Below are 26,336 nucleotides of genomic sequence, written 5' to 3' on the forward strand. Positions count from 1 at the left end.
ATATATATATATATATATATATATATATAAAGTCAAAATATAAAGTTTTTATATTTAAGTTTTATTTTAAAATATATTTATATTTACTTTTATTTTATCAATTGTATTACTTTCATTAAATTATTAAAATATATAAATAGAATTTCATCACATATATTTTTGGCCATTTAAAATGATATTTGAAAATATTTTTTGCCATATGGGCTGCAGCATCATTAAAAATGTAAAAAGCGTGGCTTTTATCATGCTACTCTTTTTGCACTATAACATACAGTACACAATCAGTGAATTTTATTTTTCAGAGATTATAACAGGATAATAAATAAATTATAATAAATTAAACATGGACATAATAAGATCATGAAAGTTTATAATTGCATCCAGTTTAATATTTTATATATTCATATTTTAACTCAATGTTCAGTGTTTACTGCTTCTTCATTTTGTTATGATTTGTGATAGCAGAATAAAGCAGCATCAAGAAAATTTTTCCGTCTTGTTTGCTACCTCAATTCAAAATATTAACACCAATTCTTAGTTTGATACTGAATGGCAGAAAACAGAACTATTGAAAGATTTCCAGCTGTGTTATACCGCGGTAAAGTTTACTGTCATGACTATGATTGATGTCTGAGGTCTGGGTAACAGAAGGTGGACAGGTGAGTCCTGGTTCAGTCTTGAAAGATTTATTCCTTATCATTAAAATCTAGATTACTATGGGGAAAATTCATGTGATTTGTACTTCCCAAACCTGTAGTTTTCCAGAGAAAGACATGCTGGAATGTCAGGTGAATGTTAGGTTGTTTTGATTTATTTTAAAGAATTTGATACTATGGCCATTTCTTATAAGAGTTGAGTGTCATTGACTTGTTGTTGACAATTTGTCTATTATCATAGTCTTTTCCCAATTGCTCAATTGTTTTAAAGCAGCTTTACATTAATAAAATGTAAAGAACATAAAAAATGACCTTAAATACATGTAAATGTCATTCTGAAGACACACGTAGAAAAAGAAACACAAAACATTTCCTATGAACGTCACATGAGTTTAAATAGATTTTCTCAAAATCTGAGGGGAAATTAAAAATCTCTTTTTAATTTTGTGCTGATAAGTAGATCAGATTTAAGAAAATAGCTTGAGGAAGTGTGTGAGGAAAATGAATGAAATGCAGTTTGGTTCGACTCCTAGTGGGTTTTCTCCAAATCATTCTGGAGTTACTGATCAAATCCTGTTTTTCATTAAGTTTTGTAATCCTGTAATCTGACCAGAAAAATGTCACAACACATCTGAGACATATGAGAGTAAATTAGGGGTCCGTTTTTGCTTAATGGTTAGAGAGTTGGGCTTTTAACCTGAGGGTCACTGCATGCTTCGATCTTTAGAGCCAGTAGGAAGCTTTCTAGAAACAGACCCAATAATAACCATAATCCTTTATTATAACAGGTAGAAAATTATTTTAAATGAATTTTGTATATTGGAGACACATGCTGGCTCTTCTCTATAACTTAAAATCTGAAGAATTCCCTGTTTCCATGACTGTGATCAACCAACATCTGTTTAAAACTCAATTTCCATGTTGAATGGGACAGAATGACAGAGGAAAACTAATCTGAAAACACTGAATATCACTTCCATACACATGACGCTGGTTTTGGCAGAGCAAATACCTTCAATCCTTTTAAGTAAACGTTATAATGAAAGCTCTATAGAGCAGATGTCCTCTATACATCACACTCCTTCTGCTTTCAATCAAAACTTACTGCCAATCAGATACGCATGAAACTTCAGGAAAATCTCTTCAATCTGAAAACCATTTTCTATTTGCACCATTGTAAAGAAACCTCATATACTCACTCATGATGTTTTCTGTTCTGGGATTCACAATAGGATTTATATTGACATGTCAAATAGATATATCACAGTCAGCTTTAACTCAATATATACTTATAAAATATATCAGGAGACAAAAGCATAACCATTGACAAGTCTGGAATGATATCAGACATTAATAATACAAACAGAAGGAATTGAGTGAACTTTTCCTCACTGTAAAAATGTTGCTGTAGTTATGCAGCTGTTTGCCGGTAACTTACCTTAGATTTAAAATGATGTTTTTTACTGGCAACAGTTTATTTAAAGTTAAATGTACATTAAACAATAACAAGTCTTTATCTTTACAGAATAAAACTATAAAAAACAGCCTCATGCAAAGCATTCTGGGAACCAGAAATCCTCGTCAACCTTTTTTTCTTTCAGATTTTTGTTCCCATAATGCTTTGCATAAGGATGTTATTTTATAGTTTTATTCTGTAAAGTCTTGTTAATGTTTAATGTTTATTTCACTTTATTACACGGCTCTCTGGAATGCTTGATTCTGATTGGTCAGTCGAGACATTTGCAGGTTCGTTCTTTTCAAATAATAACCGCTCCAAAATAATAACGCATAGCCGGACTACTTGCACGAGTAAAATCGCTCCGCGCCAATAAAGATCAATAAAGATTACTGTCTGTTTGGCGCCATCTTGTGACAAACACTCGACAACCACGACAAGACACAGACAGCTTACTGAGACTGAACTTGACAAAATAGAGCATGACAGCTACGAAGCCAACACACAAAAAAATACAGAATGGGCATTAAAACTTCTCAAAGACTGGCTAAAAGAGAAAAAAAATGGAGACAGACAAGTATGAAGCAGAGGATCTTAATAAGGTATTACGATCATTTTATGCATCTGTGCAAAGTTTCGCGGAAGGATAAAAATGTTAATTTAAAACAAATATGCCAATAAAATGTTTCAAATTCATATTCATGTCCAGTTTTTTTTCTTATGTGACAAGTAGCCGTGTAATAAGCGGGATAATGTAGAGGCAGCCGGTAGTTATTGGGAAATAAGCCCCTTCAGTGTGATACAAGACCCTCCGCTTCGCGTCGACCTGATCACACTGTCGGGGCTTATTTCCCAATAACTACCGGCTGCCTCTACATTATCCCTTAATTAATCAAACTGTTGCCAGTAAATAACATCAATATAAATCTACAGTAATTTACTGGTAAACAGCTACAGTAATACTGTGATTTCTACAGACATTTTTAACAGTGTATATAAACATCTCAGATCACTCGCTGAAGAAAATCAGCTAAAGATTCTCAACCTTGACTAAAGTGAGAAGTGTGTTGTGTTTGACTCTTGTGTGTGAATCTTTGGCTTGAAGCCATTTTCTCTCAGTTTAAACCCCTGTAATTCTCACCAGATGGATCTCACGTTCACATGACTTTCTTTCTTAAACTTTTATGCATTATAGGATTTGTGCAAACATTCAGTCAGGAGTACACTTACACATACACAACACATACACAACACATACTTTAACAACACATACACAACACATACAGTACTATACCAACACAAACACAGATCTCACAGGTTTTTTGGCCTTTTTGCAGTGTGAGTCCTCATGAGGTTAAATAAATGATTTTCTTCTGTGAATGGTATCATGGTAAAGTGTCAAAGTCACATTATGATTATTAACTCCTGCTGGTGCAGATGCAGTAATAACATTATTGAGCTTTACTGTATACCACAGGTCTGTTGAATGCTTTATTCTGATTGGTTGAGAAATGTTACACAGGTGTTGATTATATTTTTGATAAATGCACACCTGAGCTGTCAAATGTCTTAAAATAATCACCAGAGTAATGTCTGTGGTATAAGAGGATTAATTGTCCTTTCACTGCAAAAAAATGACTTTTTTACTTAGTATTTTTGTCTTGTTTTCAGTACAAATATATCTAAAAATTATATCAAGATTAATTTTCTTGATGAGGAAAATAACCTAAGAAAATATTTCATTGAACTTGTGCTTAAAACAGCAAAAAAATCTGCCAATGTGGTAGGACATTTTCTCTTAAAATTTTCTTGAATTAATTGTTTTCTTCTTACTAAAGTCATTGACAGATTTGTTTTGCTTTTTTTTTTGTCTAAAAACTAGATGTATTTTTTTTAGGTTATTTTCCTCATCGAGAAAATTCATCTTGATTTAATCATTTTTAGATATTTGTACTGAAAACAAGACAAAAATACTAAGTAAGAAAGTCTTATTTTGCAGTGTTGAATTGTGTAAGGAATAATTGACGATGGGCCATTGAATTATTCAAAAATAATGCACACACTGTAAAAAAAATTAGTAGAAATTACAATGTTATTGCAGCTGGGTGGCCGGTAATTTACCGTAGATTTAAATTTATGTTATTTACTGGCAAGAGTTTGTTCAAAGTTAAATAAATTGTAAATATTAACAAGTCTTTATCTTTACAGAATAAAACTATACAATAACAGCCTCATGCAAAGCATTCTGGGAACCAAAAATCATCATCAACCTTTTTCTGTTTTTGCTTCAGATTTTGTTTCCCAGAATGTTTTGCTTGATGCTGTTTTTTTAGTTTTACTCTTTAAAGACAAAGACTTGTAAATGTTTAATGTTCATTTAACTTTGAGCAAAATGTTGCCAGTAAATAACATAAATTTAAATCTACCGTAAGTTACCGGCAACCCAGCTGCAATTTCTACTGAATTTTTTACAGTGTATCAAATATTGAAATAAATGCTGCTGTCTCATTCTGACCTGATTTTCTAAATCTCACTGCACTGCAGCATGAAGATAAAACAACTTGATTTTACAAGTCAATTCAAACTACTATTTTAAGTTTTGGCTTACAAACAGTTGACATAACTTATAAAGTTGAAATTGTGTTTTTTTTTGTTAAAGTAAGTAAGGAATAGGTCACAACGGGTCGTTGATTTATTAAAAAAATAATGCGACCCAAAGTTGTAATGCAGCACGACGCGAAGCAGAGTTACACCGTCTGTGGGTGTGCATTATTTTTAAATCATTCAAAGGACCGGAGTCAATTATTCCTCTTATACCACCATTACCACAAACATTTCTCTGGTGGTTATTTTAAGACATTTAACAGGTCAGTAGTGTGTTTATCAGAAAAAATGCATACCAATGACACATTTCTCAACCAATCAGAATAAAGCATTAAACAGACCCATTGTATAACATAAAAATATACGTTGATTTGACAAAAATGCTGCATTACAGATTAGATTTTTCTCAACATATTGAACTGAAAGATTTAAAGCCTCTGTGATCATTTATTTCTATATAAATGCACTTAAGAATCATGGAGAAATTCTAAACTATATTTTTAAAGAATCACTCACTGTTGATTTATTATATTACAGAGAAAACTCATCTCACATTTGCCTCCATCCGACCTGATGATCAGATAACAGCATTACATCACATCTGAAGTTTTTTTATTTGTAGATGAATGTACTCTATAAGATTACACAAACACTTAGAATAACGTCATCATATTTATAAGATTGAGATAAATATTTGTTATTGTCCCACAACACAATGTTGTCTTATACTGGACAGTTAATCTTTCATGAGCGGATTTGTTTTTTCCATTTGTCTCTCATTGGCAGATGTATTATAAATAAGACTTCATGCCAGCTAACATTTGTTATTGATGTTTCACATAAAGATCCTTAACAATTTGTTTCAACCAGGGTGAAGAATTACTGCAATAATTCAATCAAGATTCATGTTTAGGTTTTGACTTTATAGAAAACAAATTTTTTTTTCTATTATTTTTTTTAACTTTCTGTCCATTTCTTTTAAACATGAAGCTACAGACGTTTGAGCATCAACACCTGATACAGCATTCAGTCACAGGTGAAAATCAAATCTCATAGTTTGCTGGTTATTTACAGTTTAAGTTTGTTTTTATTTATGTCATTATTGTCCAGTAGAGTAAAGAGCAACATCTGTATGAAATCAATTTATCCAGTCAATCTGAAGATATATACTGTATGATAAGCTCAGAGATGAGCACCTGTCACAGATGATGAACTTTATAATGAAATCAAAGCCAACCTATAATGAAATAAAGTATTATAATAATAATAAAGTATTTCCAACCTTCTATCCAGACCGACGATGACTTTCTCTGTTGCTCTGAAGAAATTAGAAAACTGAAAATCCAGCAGCTCAGCAGTCTTAAAAAAATCATCAGAAACACACAGTCAACATACAATTAACATACATTAAACACACACTGTCAACATCAAACACACACAGTGAACATACAATTAACATACATTAAACACACACTGTCAACATACATCAAACACACACAGTATACTCTACAGTTACACACTGCATAAAATGACTTTCTCACTTAGTATTTTTCTCTAAGAATTTTAAGAAATACATTTTTTAAATCAAGATGCATTTTCTTGATGACTTAAGGGAACTTGTGCTTAAAAACAAGCAAAAATCTGCCAGTGGGGTAAGAAAAAAAATCTTGAAATAAGTAAACTTTTTCTTAAAAACTTAATTGGATTTTTTTTAAAGGTCACGTTCTTCCTGATCCTATTTTTAAACCCTAGTTAGTGTGTAATGTTGCTGTTAGAGCATACATAATATCTGTAAAATGATAAAGGTCAAATTTCACTGCCAGGCGATATATTTTCTTTAACAGAATTCCTCTTTCAAAGCATATACAGTTAACAGCCGGTTTGGACTACAGTCCTCTACTTCCTGCTTTAATGACGTAAGTAAAACGGTTTGTTGACTAAACTCCGCCCACATGAATACGTCAGTCACCAGCTTTGGCTCAAACGGCTCTGCTAAGTTAATCTGCTATCGAATCACAACACACTAAACAAACTACACAATCAGAACTCGTTATGTATTTCTGAATGAGGGACTTCATAGAACAAGGAAGACATCAGCCTGTTTTTAAGACAGTGAAAACAGCGCTAAACAGATAAGTAAATTGTGTGAAACATACAGTATTTTTTTTTTACACATGTAGACATGTTATATTGCCCACTATAAACACAATCAAAGCACAGAAAAAAACAGGACCTTTAAGAAACATTTTTTACCCCACTGGCCGATTTTTTGCTGGTTTAAGCACAAATTCACTTATTGTCTACATTTAGACTTATTTTTTAGGTCACCAAGAAAATTTATTTTGATTTAAGAATTTTTAGATTTGTACTGAAAACAAAACAAAACCACTAAGTGAGAAAGTTTTTTTTTTTGTGCAGTTTTTTTTTTTAAAAGTTCCTTGTCTTCCTTTCTCAAATGATCCTGAGAAAACAATGAGATAATCATTTAAGAAATGAAAAAAGATGCTTATATTTGAAACAATAATGATTTAAAACAGAACTTATTGTTAACCCATTCATCTTTAAATGACATAAAAACAGATTAGAAACCATTTATCTATCATCTTGTACTAACAGCAAATACATCATAGAGAAGATCTGACTGATCTGACCAATGTTGAAAACCATCGACAAACAATCAATTAATAAAAGAAATGACACGAGAGAGAGAGAGAGTGAAAGAAACATTCAGCAGATGAAAATAAACCAAGACATAAAGATCAGATGTGTGACTGTCAAACAGCTGCGCTAAAGACTTCAAGAGACTAGTTTAATGACCAGCTGGTTTTCAACTTCTCTCTCACCCGTCTGTCTTGCCCTCATACTGTCTGTCTGCCACTCTCACCCATCTCTCTCTCTCTCTCTCACCCGTCTCTCTCTCTCTCACACCCGTCTCTCTCTCTCACCCGTCTCTCTCTCTCTCACACCCGTCTCTCTCTCTCTCACACCCGTCTCTCTCTCACACCCGTCTCTCTCTCTCACCCGTCTCTCTCTCTCTCACACCCGTCTCTCTCTCTCACCCGTCTCTCTCTCTCTCACACCCGTCTCTCTCTCTCTCACACCCGTCTCTCTCTCTCACCCGTCTCTCTCTCTCAAACTTCAGTGGGCAGTTTTGTGCTAGAGGATGATATGGCTGCTGGCTGCTAGTTGCCTTGTCATACTGTATTATTTTATCCTAATTCATTTAATAGTTATACTTTATTATTACTTTAATGCTTTCTTACTTTATCCAAAATAATAAAAAACACTTGTAAATAATGCCAGTATGAATATAAAACACATGATACTCACACAAAGTCACGCTCATCCATACAGTTTCTGGTTGGTAACATCATTCATGTCTTTGGTTATCATCCACAGTTAATCTTAAAGACGCTTACAGATGATTTGTGTCAGATTCACTTTATGAGCCTGAAGGCAACACTGCATGAGAATTATATAATGCACTGATCTGGGTTCAGCAAACAATTGACATGAAACATAGAGGAACACATCAAATAGAAATATCATTTTATTCAGAAATCCTCATCTAAGGATATGTGTGTACTGTTACTGTCACATTACTTTCATTCATGAAATTTATACACAGATTTGATTTAGCAGAGAAGAACGTAATATTCATGTTTTACTCTCATTCACTGAAACTGAAATACAACATTCAAAAACTTATTTATTTACAATGTGGCTAACCAAACCAATTTACAGTGAATTCAAGGTAAGTTTGCTGGATTGAACATTTTAGCTTCATGAGAAGACTTGTTTGCTACCTAAAATCATCCGCTTTCATTACAATCCATGGGGATTTTACATGGACAACAATCTTCACTCCCGTACTAATATCCCAACCTTGAGTAAATCATATTGAGTTTCTGTATTGCAATGTTTTTTACAGTATAGTCCACACGGATCATCTGGCTCATCTGTAAAGTTAATCATATGACATTAAAACACATAGACATAAGTCGATTTGCTGTCACTACCCACCACGTTTTTGGCAGTGCACTTATATAATCCATTGTCTTTTTTTGATGGATTCTGAATGATTAATGAACCCTGCGGATGGAGATATTTGTTTCCGTAGAGTCGCGGCTGCGTGCCGACCTTGAACTGGATGCCTTCGGGCATTTCCCAAATCACCTCTGCTTTCGGTGTGGCGAGAACTAAACAGTTGAGCTGAAGCGATGCACCGGGCTTGGCGTACGTGACCGGTGCCGGGCCGCTGGTGATGCGAGGAGGATAAGCGATTACGATCACGGAAACCGTCAGACTGGAAGATCCATGTTGGTTATTCGTCTGACAGACGTATATTCCTCTGTCGTAAACGGACGCTCTTTGGACGCTCAGAGTACCGTTATTCAGAACAGCGTAGCGGCCCGTTTGCTGTGGCCTGGCCAAAATAACACCGCTGGGCAGAGTCCACGTCAGTTCAGGTTCTGGTTTACCGCTCGACTGACAGTTCAGCTCCAAGTTCTCCCCGTTAACAATGCTGACCAAAGAGTTGTACTTGTTGAGTATGTCTGGCTTTCTGCCGGACTCCAGCATCACGATCCGCTCGACATATCCGGCGCTGTTGTGGGCCACACAGCGATACCGGCCCGCCTCTGAAACTGAAGGTTCTCTAATAAGCAAACTTCCATCGAGTTTATGATGAAAGCGGAAAACACCGGAGCCTCTGAGGAGCGATGTGCCATTGGGTAAAATCCAGGTAACCTCAGGTGTGGGTCTGCCGTCTACAGAGCAGTTTAAAGTCACTAATACACCATCAGTTAATGGGATGTGCTCTACAGGTAAATCTCTTAAACGTGGCTTTTCTATATCTTCAGTCACATCGAGTTGAATTTGGAGTTTGGCTTCTCCTCCTTCATTACGTGCAATGCAGAGAAACACGGCAGAATCACTTTTGCGCACGGCACGAATCTCCAGGGTACCGTTGCGATGTACGGTGATTCTTGAGCCGTAATGCGGCGCTGGCAGCGCTACGTTGTTGGGCAGCACCCATGTGATCTGCGGCACTGGATTTCCTTCAGTTCTGCAGTCCAAAAGTACATCATGATCTTTCATAACAGTTCTTCTGATGGTTCCTGGGTCCTTTAATCCGTTAATAACAGGGACATCTACAAGAACTTCTACATGAATTACTTTCCTGTCTATTCCCACAGCGTTTCTAGCTAAGCAAGTATAATTTCCCGTGTCAAACCTCTGGACCTTATGAACGTGCAGCGTCCCATCTTCAGTGACTCTGTGTTTGTCTGACACTGCTGATATGACACGATTCACCGGGGACATCCATGTGATAGTGGGAGCAGGTTTTCCTTCAGCACGACAAGTGAGCACAGCCGTCTTCCCGTAAGGAACTCTGATGGCATCAGCGGTGTTATTATGAATCACTGGCACACTGGCAACCACCCTGATGTTAACCTTCATCTCATCTTTACCGATGCGGTTCTCTGCGTAGCACGTGTAGTCGCCCTCCTCTTTCATGCCGACCTCGTTGAAATACAGCGTGCCGTTGTCAAACACCACATATCTCTTCCTGCGGACACCGCTGTCATCCGACTGCAAGACGCTGTTAATTACGGTACCATCCGGAAGACTCCACGCAATCTCTGGGTTGGGAAGACCTGAAGCGATGCAGTCCACCTTTAGCTCACCTCCATAGCTCACTTTGTGGTGGTTCAGTGGCTTGTGTTCGATTTTAGCAGCTTTCGTTATCACTTTAACTCTCAGAAGCAAATAATCATCACCCATTTTGTTTCTGGCCACACAGAGATAGTCGCCCTCATCCTTCTCTGTCACCGGTCTGATGGTTAAAGAGCCATTACTGAACACTTTCATCCTTCGATCAAAGCTGAAATGAGAGGTAGACAGTTAGATACTGACATTTATTAAAGGGGACATATCATGAAAATCTGACTTTTTCATGTTTAAGTGCTATAATTGGGTCCTTAGTGCTTCTATAAACCTAGAAAATGTGAAAAAGATCAACCCAGTAACTTAATTTTGGTAAACCGTTCTCTGCAAGCATGTGAAAAATAGCTCATTAGAATTTGGCTCCCCTTGTGATGTCAGAAGGGGATCTTATTATAATAATACTGCCCTTAATCTGCACTATCCAACCATGACACTGACATTTAGTGCAGAAAGAGAGAAAGAAAATAATTGAGTTTCAATTTCAACAAACCGCCATTATGGTGATCAGTGTTTGCATTATCATCAGCTCATTTGCATTTTAAAGGACACACCTAAAAAGGCACATTTTGCTCACACCTACAAAGTGTTAACTTTAATTTTCATTAATTTTAACATGTTATAATAAATTATCTGTAGGGAATTTTGAGTTAAAACATCACATATGTACTCTGGGGACACCAAAGATTTATTTTACATCTTAAAAAGTCTTCTTTAATTGTCCCCTTAAGAAGATCAAACAGTTTTTTGATACCCTTAACTCTTTCCCGCCACCAATTTTTAAGTTACCAGCCAGCGCCTGCATTTTCATGATTTTCACAAAAGTTTAATGCCTTCCAGAAAATGTTCTTCTTATAATATATAAACATACAATATATCAAATGAAAACACAGACCCTCTGCTTTCAAACAAACAAACAAAAAACGTTTCATTCTACCTTCATTAGTTCTCCTTTATCAGCTCTCAAATTTGGGTATGTTTCTTCAAAAACAAAAATTTTGAGCATACAGCTGAAATAATTAAATTTTTGGTGTAGAAATTTTGCTAGAGATCAGATTCAGAGCGATCCTCAAAACGTACACGCACATACAGCTGTTTGCCCAAGGGCGATACTTCCAGGTTTTATAAGTTGCGGATAATAGCGTTATAGCAGAAAGCCTGAAATACTCGTCATTGGAAGGGAAGCGTTTTTTTTTCTTAATTGACGAGTAAACTTGTCAATGGCGGGGAAAGAGTTAAACATACTCTAGTTTCAAAACTCATACACAATGAAAAGCATTTAATGCAAAAACCACCCAAGCTGCAAAAATGGCTCATTCAGAAAACATTTACAGAGACAGAGAAATGGTAAGATTATGTGTTTAAGTAAAATATATGTATTTATTAAGCAGAGCCACACTGCAGGTTACTTTAAATGAAGCTTCTCGTACCTGTAATGAGCATCAAGCAGTTTTTTAGATGGTGTTCTCCAGATGATCCTAGGATTTGGGGTTCCAGTGGCGGTACAATCTAAACTCAGCTGACCTCCGTACTGAACATTTGTCATCTGTGGTGACGTGGAGATGATTTTAGCCATAGAGGAATTTCCCTTTACATGTAGACTCACACTTCTCATTGCCACACCTACAGAATTCACAGCTACACATTCATAATTCCCAGAATCCTGTTCTGTCGGTTTGCGAATATACAGCGTCCCATTTGGGAAAACAAACAGGTTGTCATTGATGAACTGTGATGGGCGAATCTGCGTGCCATTAAATGTGACCCAGCGGAGGGTCGGACTAGGGAAGCCTTCGGAAGTGCAGTGGATGTATACGGCCTGGCCGCCGAGAACCGTCCGGTTCTCCCTGCGCTGCTGATGGATCATCGGAGGCAATGCTGAAATTTGGAGTCTCACTGACAACATGTCCGCACCAGCGGCATTGCTTGCGATGCATTTGTAGACGCCCCTGTCCATGTAATTGGTGTGCTTGATTTCCAGACTTCCGTTAGCGAGCATCATAACTCTCTGTTCAGATCCGCTAACAGTACGCACCACAGAGCGATCCGGAAGAACCCAGCTTATGTTTGGGGTGGGAAGACCTTGAGCTTGGCATTCCAGAACAACCCTTTTTCCTAGATAAACCATCACATCTCGATGACGTGGAAGTGTCACCCTGGGCACGTGGGCCAACACCACCAGGGTCACTGTCATTCGATCGGAGCCATACAGATTGCGAGCGGTGCAAAGATACTGGCCACGGTCCTGAAGCTGGACATTGTGGATGACAAATGTCCCATTGGGGTGAACCTCAAATCTCTGGATTCTGGTATCTGCTAACATAATGGCTCCTGTGTGGGAAGAAACAGAGAGGAGTATTGAGTGTTGAATGTGTACCATCAGTGTGTGTGCGTGTGTGAGTAAATTCTGACATGTAAAGTACATTGCATTGTATGTAAAATCAAAACACGATTGGACAATAGTTATTCCAGATAGGCACTGTCATACACATTGCTTTCATTTGTGTTGATTTTAACAGATCAGATTCAAATTAAAAACCACACACAACAGCTGCATCATGCCTTAAAAATGTCAACAACAATCCCACAAATTAAACTAAAATAGAACAATATGTGAATAAATCAATCCTGCAACTTATTTCTAATGGACAGGGGTTCTTACTTTCAGAAATAACATATTCTAAATCTGTAGTCATAATAATCATTGTTTATTTTATTGTGGCCTTTATTCATATGGTTGACATGGGTGATGGTGCTTTATACTGTAGAATACAAGAACATCTAAGCACAAGAGAAACTTTATGCCCTCTGGCCATCTCTCTCTTTATATAACAGGATCAATTGTATGTAACTCCTGTACAGATCATCGCTTTTTCAGCACATCTCATTGCTCCATGTATAGATGAACATAGTGCATATAAACTAGGATCACTTATTTTCTGTACAGTTGTCTTTTATATTTAAAAAGTATAGATATATTTAATTTAATATATTCATCTCATCACATCAAATGACATCACATCCCATCGCACCGCATCTCATCGCTCCGCACCACATCACATATCATCTCATAACATGATGACATATTATCGCATCTCATCTCATCACATCAAAGGACTTGACATGACATGACATCTCATCTAATCTCCTCAAATGACATCACATCACATCAAATGACATCACACCTGACCTCACCAAACCGCATCACATATCATCTCAGTGCATCTCATCATCGCATAACATCACAACACATCACAGCGCATCACATCACATCTCATATCATCTCATCACATCACATCACATCACATCTCATTGCATCTGTGGACTTACCTGTGGAGACTTTGGTCCAGCTCAAGAAAGGTTGGGGATCCCCCACAGAATCACAAGGCACCTGCAGACGTGAGCCAGCATCTACAGTGACTGTGTGAAATTTAGCTGTGGTAATTCTGGGTCTCTTCTGAAGAGTAGAAAGCGTTTGATGGGTTTGAGACAGAACTTCACTCCACTTCTTGTTCACTGATTCTCCTTCTGTCTGAATCTTCTGTTTTGACTGTGTGCTGCTTGAGGATGTTTTAAGATTTGAACTGTCTGGTACAGCAGTTGTTGTAGTTTGGATGTTTTTGACAGACTGTATATCCACAGATGAACTTCTGATAATATTGGGCTGAATATTTCCAGAGCGATGTCTTTCGTAATAATAAGGATATTTGTTATTTGTGGAGGGGATTCTTCCATTTTCTTTGACTATGAAGTTTGTTTCAGGATTTCTTGAGTGAAATGGGATTCTGTTGTCTTGTACAGGAAGGCCAGGTGTTGGCTGGACCGCAGACCTTTCAGCGTTGGTTAAAGATAATGTGGTTGCTGTAGGCAGGTCAATAGATGGTGTTGTTCCATTGGGTTGGGTTGTAATGGAAATCCTGGTGGCAGAGGTGGGCACTGTTGTAATGGGTGAAGCATACGTGGATGCAGCTGGAACAATCAAAGGTTTATCATGTGTAAGGACTGACCGTTCTCTGTAATCTACCCCAGAAACAAAATCATTGTTTTCAATGAAAGTGGCAACAGGTGTATGTGAACTTGTGGCAAAAAACTTTTGTCTCCCCACAAAGCTTATGGATTTTGCAGGTGCCTCTGTTGTTAATGAAAAAGATACTTGATTTTGAATTGATAGGTCATTAAACTTGTGAGTCACATGTAACAGGGAGTTATTCTGTGGTGGAACTAAAGGAACAGAGTTATTTTCTCCAGCACTAGTTCTACTCAAAGCATGATTCTCTCTTTGACCATCAGATCGAAGGACATCCATCAGAGACTCACCTGGGCTCAGAGTAAAACTGCTTTCAGTTGCCTCTATCTCACTGCTAGCCACCTGTAAAGCTGTTGTCAGTGGGACATATCCAGTACCAGGTGAAGATGTTGAATGTACTTCTTTGGGAGTCAAGTATTTATCTATCCTCTCTCCTGTATATGGACTCTTTCCACCCTCTTTTTTGTCTAAAAAAGTAATCTCTTTGTTTTTAACACTATTTCCACCAGGTAATGCTCTCAGCACTGTAGGGTATATGTGGCCTGTATCTCCAGATCTCGGATAGGAAGATGCACCTCCAAGTGTGACTGTAGGGTATATGTGAGTAGTATCTCCAGAAGTTGGATAGATTGATGCGTCCCTAGTTGGGATTGAGGGGTGTATGGGGAAAGTAGTACCAGAGGTTGAATAGACTTTTATATCACCTGTTGGGATTGAGGAGTACATATGGGCTCCAAAGGTTGGATAGACGGATGCGTCTCCAGTTGTGACTGTAGGGTGTTTGTAGGCAGTATTCACAGTGGTTGGATAAATTGATGCGTTCCCATTTGGGATTGTGTGGTATATGGGGCCAGTAGTACCAGAAGTTAAATAGACATCTCTGTCACCTTTTGGGGTTGTGGTGTATATGGGGCCAGTAGTATCAGGGGTTGAATAGACATCTGTGTCACCTGTTGGGGTTGTGGGATATATGGGCCCAGTTGTACCAGAGGTTAAAAAGACATTTGTGTCACCTGTTGAGGTTGTGGGATATATGGGCCCAGTAGTACCAGAGGTTAAAAAGACATTTGTGTCACCTGTTGAGGTTGTGGGATATATGGGCCCAATAGTACCAGAGGTTAAAAAGACATTTGTGTCACCTGTTGAGGTTGTGGGATATATGGGCCCAGTAGTACCAGGGATTGAATAGACATTTGCGTCACCTGTTGGGATTGTGGGGTATATGGGGCCAGTAGTACCAGAGGTTGAATAGACTTTTGTGTCTCCAGCTGGGATTGTGGGGTGTATATAAGATGACCGTGGGCTGCTTATAGTGGGCTTCAAGAATGGCCTTCTTAATTTTTTTCGCCGCCTACTCCCAAATGCTCGTTGTCTGGAGTTATTTCTTGCTCTAAATTGCACAGAGCCAGATGGGGCCTCCTGTCCAGTATTACTGGTTAAAGTGGTTGACAATAAAGAGCTGCCATTTTCCCCTGAATCCAGAGCACCAGTCTTAGAGAAATTAAGTTCAATCTCTCTCTCAGATGGAGGTCTGATGACAGGGCCTGAGTATATTTGGTTGTTTTCTATCCGTTCCCCACTGATGGTGCCCACATGCCTGTCTTCTGCAACATTTATCTCTGTGATCCCATAATTAGAAACAGATTGAGGAGTTGTGATGTAAGTAATTTTGTCTGCACTAGTGTCGACCTCAGAAGAAGCAGTTTGGTTGATGTTTTTATTCTCTTCCTCTACATGAGCTGTAACTTTAACCACTTGTGTGTTGTAAGCATGTTGACCAGAGTCATCTGGAGATGAGCCTTCTGTATTATCAATCACTCCTGGACTTTCTACATTTACTAATGTGTTTTTTTGGACGGTATGAAATGATGTATTTTTGGAAGCAGATTTCTCACGGATTTTGGTCAAAATATTAGCCCATTTGTGTGGATCTATTTTGCTTTTTGTATTAGCACTTCTTTGGTTTGCAAAGTCAGATTTATTTTGTTTTCTAAAGGGCCTTCTACGTCTTCCGTGGCCAAAAGAATGTCCACGTGTTGTGGCATTTGGACCCCTTCTGCGATTCATGGAGTTTCTGTTGTGCTGTATTCGCTCTTGAGTATTGGAATCATCTCCAGATGCCTCTTCCACATCCTCCAAAAAAACGTTTACTCTAGTGGAGACACCTGCAGCAGATTGCGGTCTGCTAGGATACGGTCGGAGTGGCTGGATTCTTTTCCTTCCCAAGACTGTGAGTTTAGTAGCCAAAACATCCACACCAAATTGGTTTAAGGCTACACATTTGTGGTAACCATTGTTGTTCAACTGGCTATACGGAATGAACAAAGTACCATTGGAGTAGATTAAAGCCTTGGATGTGTTTGCCTCGGAATTCAGTATACTGCCATCTGGAAAGATCCAATTCACCACAGCATCTGGTGCTGCTACAGAAAGACAAGGCAAAGTGGCAGACTCACCAACAAATCTAGTTAAAGCACTTCCAATCTCTTCACCCTGAAGAGGGGTGGACGAATCCACAACTGCCAAACGAAAAGGCACAATATCAATGTCTCCGACAACTTCAGCAATGCAGTAATAAACTCCAACATCGCTGTGGTCGACGGATTTGATGTGAAGCTTGCCAGTGCTAGAGACGGTCACTCTGCCGTGAGGTGTGCTCGATGAAACCCTCGAACCATCAGGCAACATCCACTGAACGGCAGCATCCTCAGAGCTGCGAACAACACAGTTCATTTCAATCATACCACCCACAACACAGCTGAAGGTTGTTTTAGTTTTGTTGTGATGTTCGATCATGACCCAGGGTCTCTTCTGCTGTCTGATCAGGTCTTCGTCCGTGACGGTTGACACTTGAGTATTAAGAATGAGTCGCACGCTCCTGGAGGAAGAATAGGGCCTGTTCAGTTTGATGTTCATAAAGGACTGCATGAGCCAAGATGGCCGAGCTAAGACGTTGGCTCGCACTCCGGTGTAATAGAAGGCGTCCTTTTCAATGTCCTGCTTGTATCTGTAGCTCAGCTCGGGCTCTCTGGTTAACATAATTTCCCTTCGCAGATGCACAGGTACTTCACTGTAGTACGCAAGGAGCCTCCATAAGCTTTCGTAGTTGTCTCTGTCAAAAGTACATTCCACATCAAAAAAGAGAGTCATGTTAGCAGCGATCTGCTGAGAATTGGTGTAATTCCAGCTGATTTTAGTGGAGTCCCTCGGTTCAAGTATTTGACAGAACAGATCTGCTTTGGTCCCGTGCTCATCTGATAAACTAAAAGAGACGTTTCCAAAAGGCTCTTTGATCCTGTCGATGGGCAGAAGTTCACTGATGTTCTCTTCGTGTAAAATGTCTTTTCCAGAAGAGCTGATGGCTGGTCCTGTACAAATAAACTCTTTAACATCTGAGATATCTTTTTCCATCAGCTGTTTAGGAGAGGAGCAGCGTGGACACAGCTGACCATCGGCAAATGTTCTGTCCTTTTTACATTTCACCACTCCTGGGAAAAGATACAGAGAAATCCAAGACTTTAGAAGATTAAGTTTCTATCAAATTCAATATCTGAAAAGATCAAGACATCAGACTTATTTGTGAATATAAGAAATTAGTTTTTATAAGAAATTTGGGATTACATTTTGAAAAATTATTTTTGCAAACTGTTAAATGTTCATTGAATATGTCACACCAACATTTATACAAAAATATTGTACATTTCATTATTCATTTGAAATAATAATATGCAATACTACTATATTTACTCTGAACTTACTGTAGGCCTACAGTTTGCTAAGATGCAAAAGTCTAAAAAGTTTTAAAGGAAAAATGATTAAATGATATTTACTGTAGTGTGAAATGGAATTAGACATTTAAAGCATTTGCTAATCGGACAGTCCATTGCAACACGATACAACATCGACTATCTCCGCCAGTGATGCAATATTTGCTGATAAATTGATCTTTTATCTAATGCGATTACGATTCGATACGATTTATATATCAATACTTTAATATTGCGTGCCTCGTTAAGCAGTTAAATTTTGAATAGCTCACATATGCACCCAAAATATCGAGTCAACATTTTAAGTGGATCAAAACCTTTCATAAAAGTTGACATAAAACCAATAACCGTTCTTGTGTTAGGACAACTTCGATTTCATTTTTTGAGTCACTTCAAATGTTGATTAGTGTATATAACATTTGGGACAACAACAAACTAAGAAAAAATACACTTTTTTTTAAATAAAATAAATAATGAGGGGAAAATGTTAGATACAATCAAGCCTATGATGGCAACAGTAAAAGTCTTTAGTGTTTCAGCTGGTGCTGACAAAGGTTTTCTGCCAATCTGTTTGTCCAATCCATTTTCCAAATACAATTATTTTCAAACCCTTGATTTGCATCCCATAGCAGTCACAACATCTTTTGTCTCTTATGCTGTGTTTTACAACTGCGTTTTTGCTGCATTGCACGTAGCACATGAAAATAAAGGAAAATGGGCACTTTGGTGAAAATGCGTAGATGGACGTTACATCAAGGAGGTACGTGAGGATGCATAGAGAGTCAAAATAAAGATACCTCGTATTGATATTTTATGTGTGACATCGATGTTTTGTTATACCCTACGTGGTGATGACGTGAAGAACATACCAGAACTTCTCCAGTCCTGCAGCCAACTCATCCTGCAGTCACAGCTCCACGGGTTCCCATACAAGAAGATGTTCTCCAGCTGAGGAAGGTTTCCCATCATCTCTTTAGGCAGTGTGCTCAGGAGATTATCAGAGAGGTAAAGATGCTTCAGTGTTGAGATGTGAAAGCGCTGGAGCAGTGAGAAGGTGCTGAAAGTAGCAGGGTGGAGCTTCTGCAGATGGTTGCCCTCTAGATGAAGCAAGCGAAGCGATGTCATCCCACCGAAAGCATCTGGATGAATGAACTCTATGCGGTTGTGGTCTAGATGTAGTCTGATGAGACCCGTCAAACCAGAGAAGCTGTGTCCGGTGATCACACTTAACTTGTTGTAGCTCATTTTTAAAATCTGCAGAACATCACCACATTCATTATTTGACATCAAGGCACCGTCCTGCTGTTTAATGATGATGTATAGCCTGCCATTTATCAACACTGCCTGCAGAATTTCTCTGCTTTCTCTCTAAACAATCAATGTTTTCAGTTTGATTTTAGCATTAATAGTAATTACCTTTACCTGTTTTGCATGCAGAACTAATGAATAACTGAATGCGTTGTTTTTACAGAAGAGATATTTACCTGCAAGGAAACAAGATCCTGAAATGCACCATCTGGAATCTTTTGCAGATTATTTCCATGCATCATAAGGAGCTCCAGTCTTCTGAGGCCACCAAAGGACACGACTGTGATGTGATTTATAGCATTAAACCTGTTAAACATATCCTGATGTTTTATCATAACTCTTTTCCTCTGAAATAACATTATACACAAAATCGCGACATTTTATGATACAAACAGACATGTGTAATTCATATATCTGACTGGACACACATGAATGCATTTATGTTTCTCATTTCTTAAAAACCATCTTAAAGACTAATGCATTAAGGTTGATGTAAAGTTATGATAACCCTAATCCATACAGACAACTAAATAAACTTCAAATAAAATTGAGACTGATACTATACAAAACTCAAACAAAACTGAAGTTTTATTCATGTTTTAAATGTTTTTTTTTTTTTACACTTTTGTAATGTGGAAAGCTAAAGAACGCAGTCATCAGGTGGGAAAAGCACACATGAGGATCAAGTTTGAGAGACTAAACAGAGCTTTGATCTACACTAAGGCTATTTTTAAGATGATACACTTTCACATTCACTATATAGGCCTAGCTCCCATATAATATAAAAGAATGAGCAAACCCTTTACAGTAACGTAAGACTCTATTGATGAACAGTAGGCTCGTTCATGCATGGCAACATTTATCATTTATTAATATCAATATAATTCTTCATTGTGTTAGAAAATGTTAGTGAATGTTGAAATGAGAGAATAGAAGCTGTGGATGTAATGTTGTGTCATTTACCCCAGATTTACGCGCTGGGCGCGTGTCGAGATGCCCGCGGGCACGGTGACGAGCGAGCGGAAGGTACAGTGAACTTCACCGGGCGCGTAACAGGCGCACGGACGCGGGCATGCGCCGGTCGAGTCCGGTAAAGTGATGAGCAACATCAGTATCAGACCCGTGAACGAAGAGCCCGTGATGGCCATGTTAATGCGCGTGACCTTTATCACTAACACACACAAACATACATAGGGTATTACATTCATATAATGCGCGTTCACAGCTCAACTGGAGAAGAACACAATTTAGCAAAGAAGAGATAACAAAAGTTATAAAAATCATATCATAACGGCAGAAAATACAATAAACTCTTATTTCTCACTGGATTAATTTCAAATTATGAAGGAAATTATTTTGACATAAAAAATTTGACAAACTCTTTATGAATTAAAGTCTGGAAACTGAAATAGTAAATAAACTATAGCGCATGCAGTTAAATGAATGACACTGAAGATCGAGTATCAAAGTTTCGGTTTTCTGTTTAATGATTTAGATATTCTCACCTTTCTGTTGATTTGTTTTCGAGTCTTCATTTCTTTAAAACAGCAGCTCGCGCGTCCATGCGTAAACTCACGAGTAAACACCTGATAGTTGTGCTGATATCAGAAAGAGATCTTTTAAAGCTTCCTATCATATAATGAATCACTTCCAGAGGATTGTGTTATAAGCGTCCAGTCACTCCAGAGAGTCTCTTTCTTCTCCTCACGGTGTCTCCTCGCCACTGAAACTCAAGCTTGACTGAGGAGGAGCTCTCAGAGACAAAACCAGACAAATAACTTCACTACAACTAACACTAAAAACAATTCAAGACCAAGAGAAGTTAAGGATTTAAAGATTATGTTTGATTAAAGACATCACTGACTTTACTCTGGGAATATCTCTTTTAGAAAACAACCGGGCTATTTTAAGCTCTACCTCCAGACCATATGGACCACACCATTCTGTACTATAAATAATTTCAGCAAAGAATGAAGTGCTTGTCACTTTTGTTTGTTTCAGTCAGGGCAGTGGAACAGGAGACTGGGGCTAGTTGTCATACTTATTTTTACAACCCAAACCTACAACTAAAAAGTTTAAGGCGTAGTGCTTAAAAACTACAGAACATCTCTACAATTATAGTCCAGGAGAATTAAAGATTAAGATACATAACACACAATGTCACCTTCAAACTTATGCATATGGGGCAAGTTATAACCAGTGTTGGTTTTAACTAGTTACTAGCTAATTAGTTACTGTAACTTAATTACTTTTCCCTTGAGAAAGTAAAGTAAGGGATTCCTCAGTCATTTAATGACATATTGAATTAAATCATGTGTATGGACTGTAGATTAATGATATGTAATATAATAGTGGAATTAACATCAACATTTAAAGTCTAAGGTTAAAATGAATGTTTTTTTAATGCATCCTTCTCACTTTAAATACTTACTTGGTGTAGTAACTAGTTGGTTATAGCATTAATGCTACTAAGATATTGGCTGTTTATTAATACTCCTAAATCACATAATAATGTCTGATTCTGCTAAACCAAACCTTATTCTACATCCTACCCAATTCCTACCAATACTTAAACTAATACTTAAGAACCTTAAAAAGTGTGAGCAGAATAATTGGTTTACTTTGATATGATTTATTTGAATAATTTCAAGCCTATCTTTGTATCATTTACTAAATAGGATTAAGAAAGTAATTAGTAATGAGTAATTCAATACTTTTTGGAGAGAGTTATTTGAACAGTAAGCTAATGACATGATTGAAGATGCTATTAGTAACTAATTAATAACTTTTTTAAGTAACTTACCCAAGACTGGTGCTGCCTTAAATGTTTTTGTTAAAAATCAACATAGACTTACAAGTCATTTCAACTTACTATTATTTCTCTTGCATCGAGATGAGTTGTTATAACTACAGGTGAGTTGTTAGAACTTATAAAATATGGTTGAAAAAAGTCAACTTCATTTTATAAGTTGTAACAACTCATCTACTGTATTAGAAAGTTGACATGACTTAAAAATCAGTAAATCTGAGTTGATTTACAAAACATTTTGAGCAGCAATGTATTTTTTACAGTGTACTCAACCCAACTATTGCAAAATGGAAGTATATGACAAAACTAGTTTTAAAAGTTTTTGAGACATAACTACAAAACAACTGTGATAAAACACACAATGAAGTTGTGACTCACCTCCAACCTCCCTGAAAAAATAACAAGAGAAACGAATGGTTTCATTACAAATTATGCAATGAACCATTTTATGTTTCCCATCTAAACCATTATAAAGTCTTCTATGGAGTGGGGTTTGGGTGCTAATCCATAAAGATTTAATGGTTTCTGTTGGTTCTCATGCACCAAATACATCCCAGTAGATAACAACCCACAAATAAAACCCAACACATTACCAGTAGAGACCTTCCGTCTCATGGACAGCCTGTGGAAACAGTTGGGGAAGTGTAAGACAGGTTGTGATAGGGAACACTCTGTTAAACCATCTGATGTATGCAGATGATTTGGCCATTATGTCCCCGAGCACAGTTGGGTTCCAGCAGCTGTTAGATATATGCTCTGAGTATGGGGTTGAGTTTGATGTACAGTACAATGCAAAAAAAAGAGTGTTGTATTGATATGTAACCAAGGAGGATCAGAAGCTGCATTTTCCAATGTTTTACCTGTCAGGGCAATCCCTCTGTGTATCTAACTCTACGAAATATCATGGGCACTGACAGGACGGAAGATGATGCAGATATGTATAGGCAGAGACGAATGTTGTATGTTCAAGCAAACATCTTAGGCCAGAAATTCTGTTCTGATGATGTGAAAGTGAGCTTGTTTCGTGCATATTGCACCCCTATGCATGCAGCCCCATTGTGGGTCAACTACAAAAAGGAGACCATGGGCAAACTTCAGGTAGCATATAATGACTGCCTGAGGATACTGCTGAAAAAGCCCAGGAGTAGCAGTGCCAGTAAGCTCTTTTGTGACTTTACAGGCTCTCTTGAGGAACCTAATGTTTAAGTTCATGTCCAGACTTGATGACTCTCAAAATTGTATTATAATGATGCTCACAAGCCCCAGGTGCAGCTCGATTAGATATCAATCATATTTGTGAAAACATTGGTATGGGTGCCTGTTAAGACACTCATGAATCAAAGTATGTTTTATGTGTTTATGTATCTATTCCTTCTGTTATGTTGTATGTCTTGATGTCGGGCCTGGAGCCTGTAATAAAGTTTATATATAACCTTAACTCCATTAGAATTTCTGTTATGGTATTGCATTTTTTTTTTCATGAGAGATAACAACCTCAGTCTCTGTGTATATGTATTGATATTGTTATAGAAAAGTGTGATAATCTGACCGCACACAGGACTGCAGTTGTTTGCTCAGCCTGACCCTGAAGAAAGAAAGGGTTAAAAATATCTTACTTTGCCAGAACTGCATTGCTGCTTTTAATAGCAGTTTTACGAAACTAAAACAGAAGCCCTTTGTTTTTATTTGCGTTAATGTTCCTGGCAGGTATGTGCATTTTAACTAAAACGGTTTAATAAGAGGTTGTTCTTGTTCACATTTGTCTTTATAGGTCTCAGTTGGGTTTGTAATGACTTCTTAAAGACCCATAATCTGCAGGAACACATTTCAAAATCTAGATTTTTAACACATAAGATACGATCCATCTTTCCATCATTCAACTGCATCCTGTATAACTTATATAATCACCAGATTGATCTTTTCTGCTTATATTAAATCTGAAATGACAAAGCATTAGTTGCCTTTCATATTTCTGATGATTATTTCTGAACTTTATGTCAGCATCTCTTCTCACTGCCAGATGAACTGAAGAGCTACAGATGGTCAACATCTTCTCTACAGAACCAAAGGAAATTCACAAAGATCTCCAACTAATAAAAGATAATAAAATACAGAGCATATTAAAATACAATTACTGTGGCTGTTTGTTATTTTTCTGTTTTTAAAGACATGTTTGATTCTAACTGATTCACAATGTGCTTTAAAATATGATTTCAATAGCCAAATAGCACTGGAAAACATTCAATGCTATTTAACTTTAATAGGAAGGAAGGTGGGTGGAGAGACGAGAACACATTGAGTTTTTTATTCTACATTTGAAGAAGCAGTTCAACGAATAAGAGTCCCCTCATGTCCAAAGCTGTATTATTTCTTTTTTCTCATTGACACAAGATGAGATGTCAGGACAATAATGCCATTATGTGCTGTGTATTTGTTATGGACAGCAGGGGAAATAATGTGCTGTGATGGGTTTGTTTTCTTTCTTGCATCAATCCTGAAGAACAGCAACTGAAGTACTGGATATATAACACAAACTCTTTAGTTTCACAAATAACAGTAAGTTTTCAACATTTACATAACCTGCATTTATTTGACAGACTCATACAAACATGCAAATGAAAAATTCAACAAGCAATTCATTTTAAAGTCTTGTGACTACATGTTTTAAAAATGTTAATGTCTGGTCCACTGTAAGTTCATCACTGTAATCATATGAATAACTGACATGAACAGAGAGCCCATACACTTTCTTAAAGGTACCAAAGAATGCTCTGGAATAATCTGTTAAATATGCCCAGCTGCACTACTTCCTGAACTTCAGCCAGCTCCTTGTTTCCTGTCTGCCATTATTGGACAAACTGATATATCCAGGTGTGCCTGACCTCAGTAGTCACAACAACACTAATCAGACACACCTGGATTAATCAGTTTGTCCAATAATGGCAGACAGGAAACAAGGAGCTGGCTGAAGTTCAGGAAATAGTGCAGCTAGGCATAAAGCCTATTGTTCTCTGATAGACGGTTTGTAAAAGGCAAATCCTAGGGTTGTAAATGGACATTAAAAACTGACTAAGTGCAAAAATGATCCAGAGTCAGTTTTTCATGTTCATTTACAACCCTAGGATTTGCCTTTAGAATAAAATGATCTATACCTTATTTGAAAGGGTCATGAATAATAATGTTGAGCTCTGCTCTGATTGGCTGTTTCTCCTTCAGTAGCTCTGTGTGTGTGTAAACAGATCTTATGTTTGAGTCTGTATCAGATTTTGAGGAATAATCAATTGTTTGGAGATTGTTAATGGACGTTTCTGAGTGGTAAGTTTTTTTTTCAGTATAGACCTGCAAAACGTAACTGTAACGTCAATAGTAGAACTTCAGCCTAAACGCTAGCATATAGCATTAACTAGCATATAGCATTAACTAGCATATAACGTTAACTAGCATATAACGCTAACTCAGCAGTCACAACTTTTATTTTTATCATTGTAACAACATTGTAGTTAATTTAATGTGTAATTTAATATTGGGGGTGTACATCATGACTGTAACGTCACAGTTGTGTTATGTTGAGATCGGTCTGTTTTCCAGCGGTCTTTTGAGGTTTACATAAAAAGGAGGAAACAATTGTGTTTGAGGCTCATGATATGTCATTACCACGTACAGAGCTGTAATTATTCATCTGTGCTTAGATAAATACAGTTTACATTCTACGGCACCTTTAAAGCTCTTGTGAAGGCTCTCTGTGCAGCGGGTGGAGTTGTTGTTTGGGTGCAGTTGAATGCGTTTACTTCAGTCTGTGAAACAACAGTAAAAGTTGTGCGTGCAACACAGCTGACCTAATAATCTGATGAAACGGCAATAGCAATGTCACGTGAATAATGCGAGTTTAGTCTCATCAGCCAATGACTGTTGGATGACTTACAGTAGTTTGAAGAGTTGCTGCTCCCCTTTATGAGCGAGTGTTTCCTCTGAGGTCTCTGCT

At 37.4% G+C, this 26,336-nt stretch overlaps 1 protein-coding gene and 1 long non-coding RNA gene across 2 annotated transcripts; both read right to left on the reverse strand.

Moving 5' to 3' along the window:
• Positions 1-8,219: 8,219 nt before the first annotated feature.
• Positions 8,220-21,285, reverse strand: mxra5b (matrix-remodelling associated 5b). Its single transcript, XM_065252403.1, has 7 exons — positions 21,051-21,285; positions 20,509-20,716; positions 19,722-19,851; positions 19,107-19,491; positions 13,774-17,958; positions 11,874-12,774; positions 8,220-10,603 (listed from the first exon to the last, which is right to left on the reverse strand). Exons 2-7 carry the CDS (start codon positions 20,691-20,693, stop codon positions 8,698-8,700), a joined length of 7,692 nt encoding a protein of 2,563 aa, XP_065108475.1. The 5' UTR covers positions 20,694-20,716; positions 21,051-21,285; the 3' UTR covers positions 8,220-8,697.
• Positions 21,286-24,645: 3,360 nt separating this feature from the next.
• LOC135733665 (uncharacterized) lies at positions 24,646-26,336 on the reverse strand. Its single transcript, XR_010526996.1, has 2 exons — positions 26,277-26,336; positions 24,646-24,870 (listed from the first exon to the last, which is right to left on the reverse strand). It is a non-coding gene; the product is annotated as an uncharacterized lncRNA (long non-coding RNA).

Source organism: Paramisgurnus dabryanus, chromosome 15, assembly GCF_030506205.2.
Source record: "Paramisgurnus dabryanus chromosome 15, PD_genome_1.1, whole genome shotgun sequence".
Lineage (NCBI taxonomy): Eukaryota > Metazoa > Chordata > Actinopteri > Cypriniformes > Cobitidae > Paramisgurnus > Paramisgurnus dabryanus.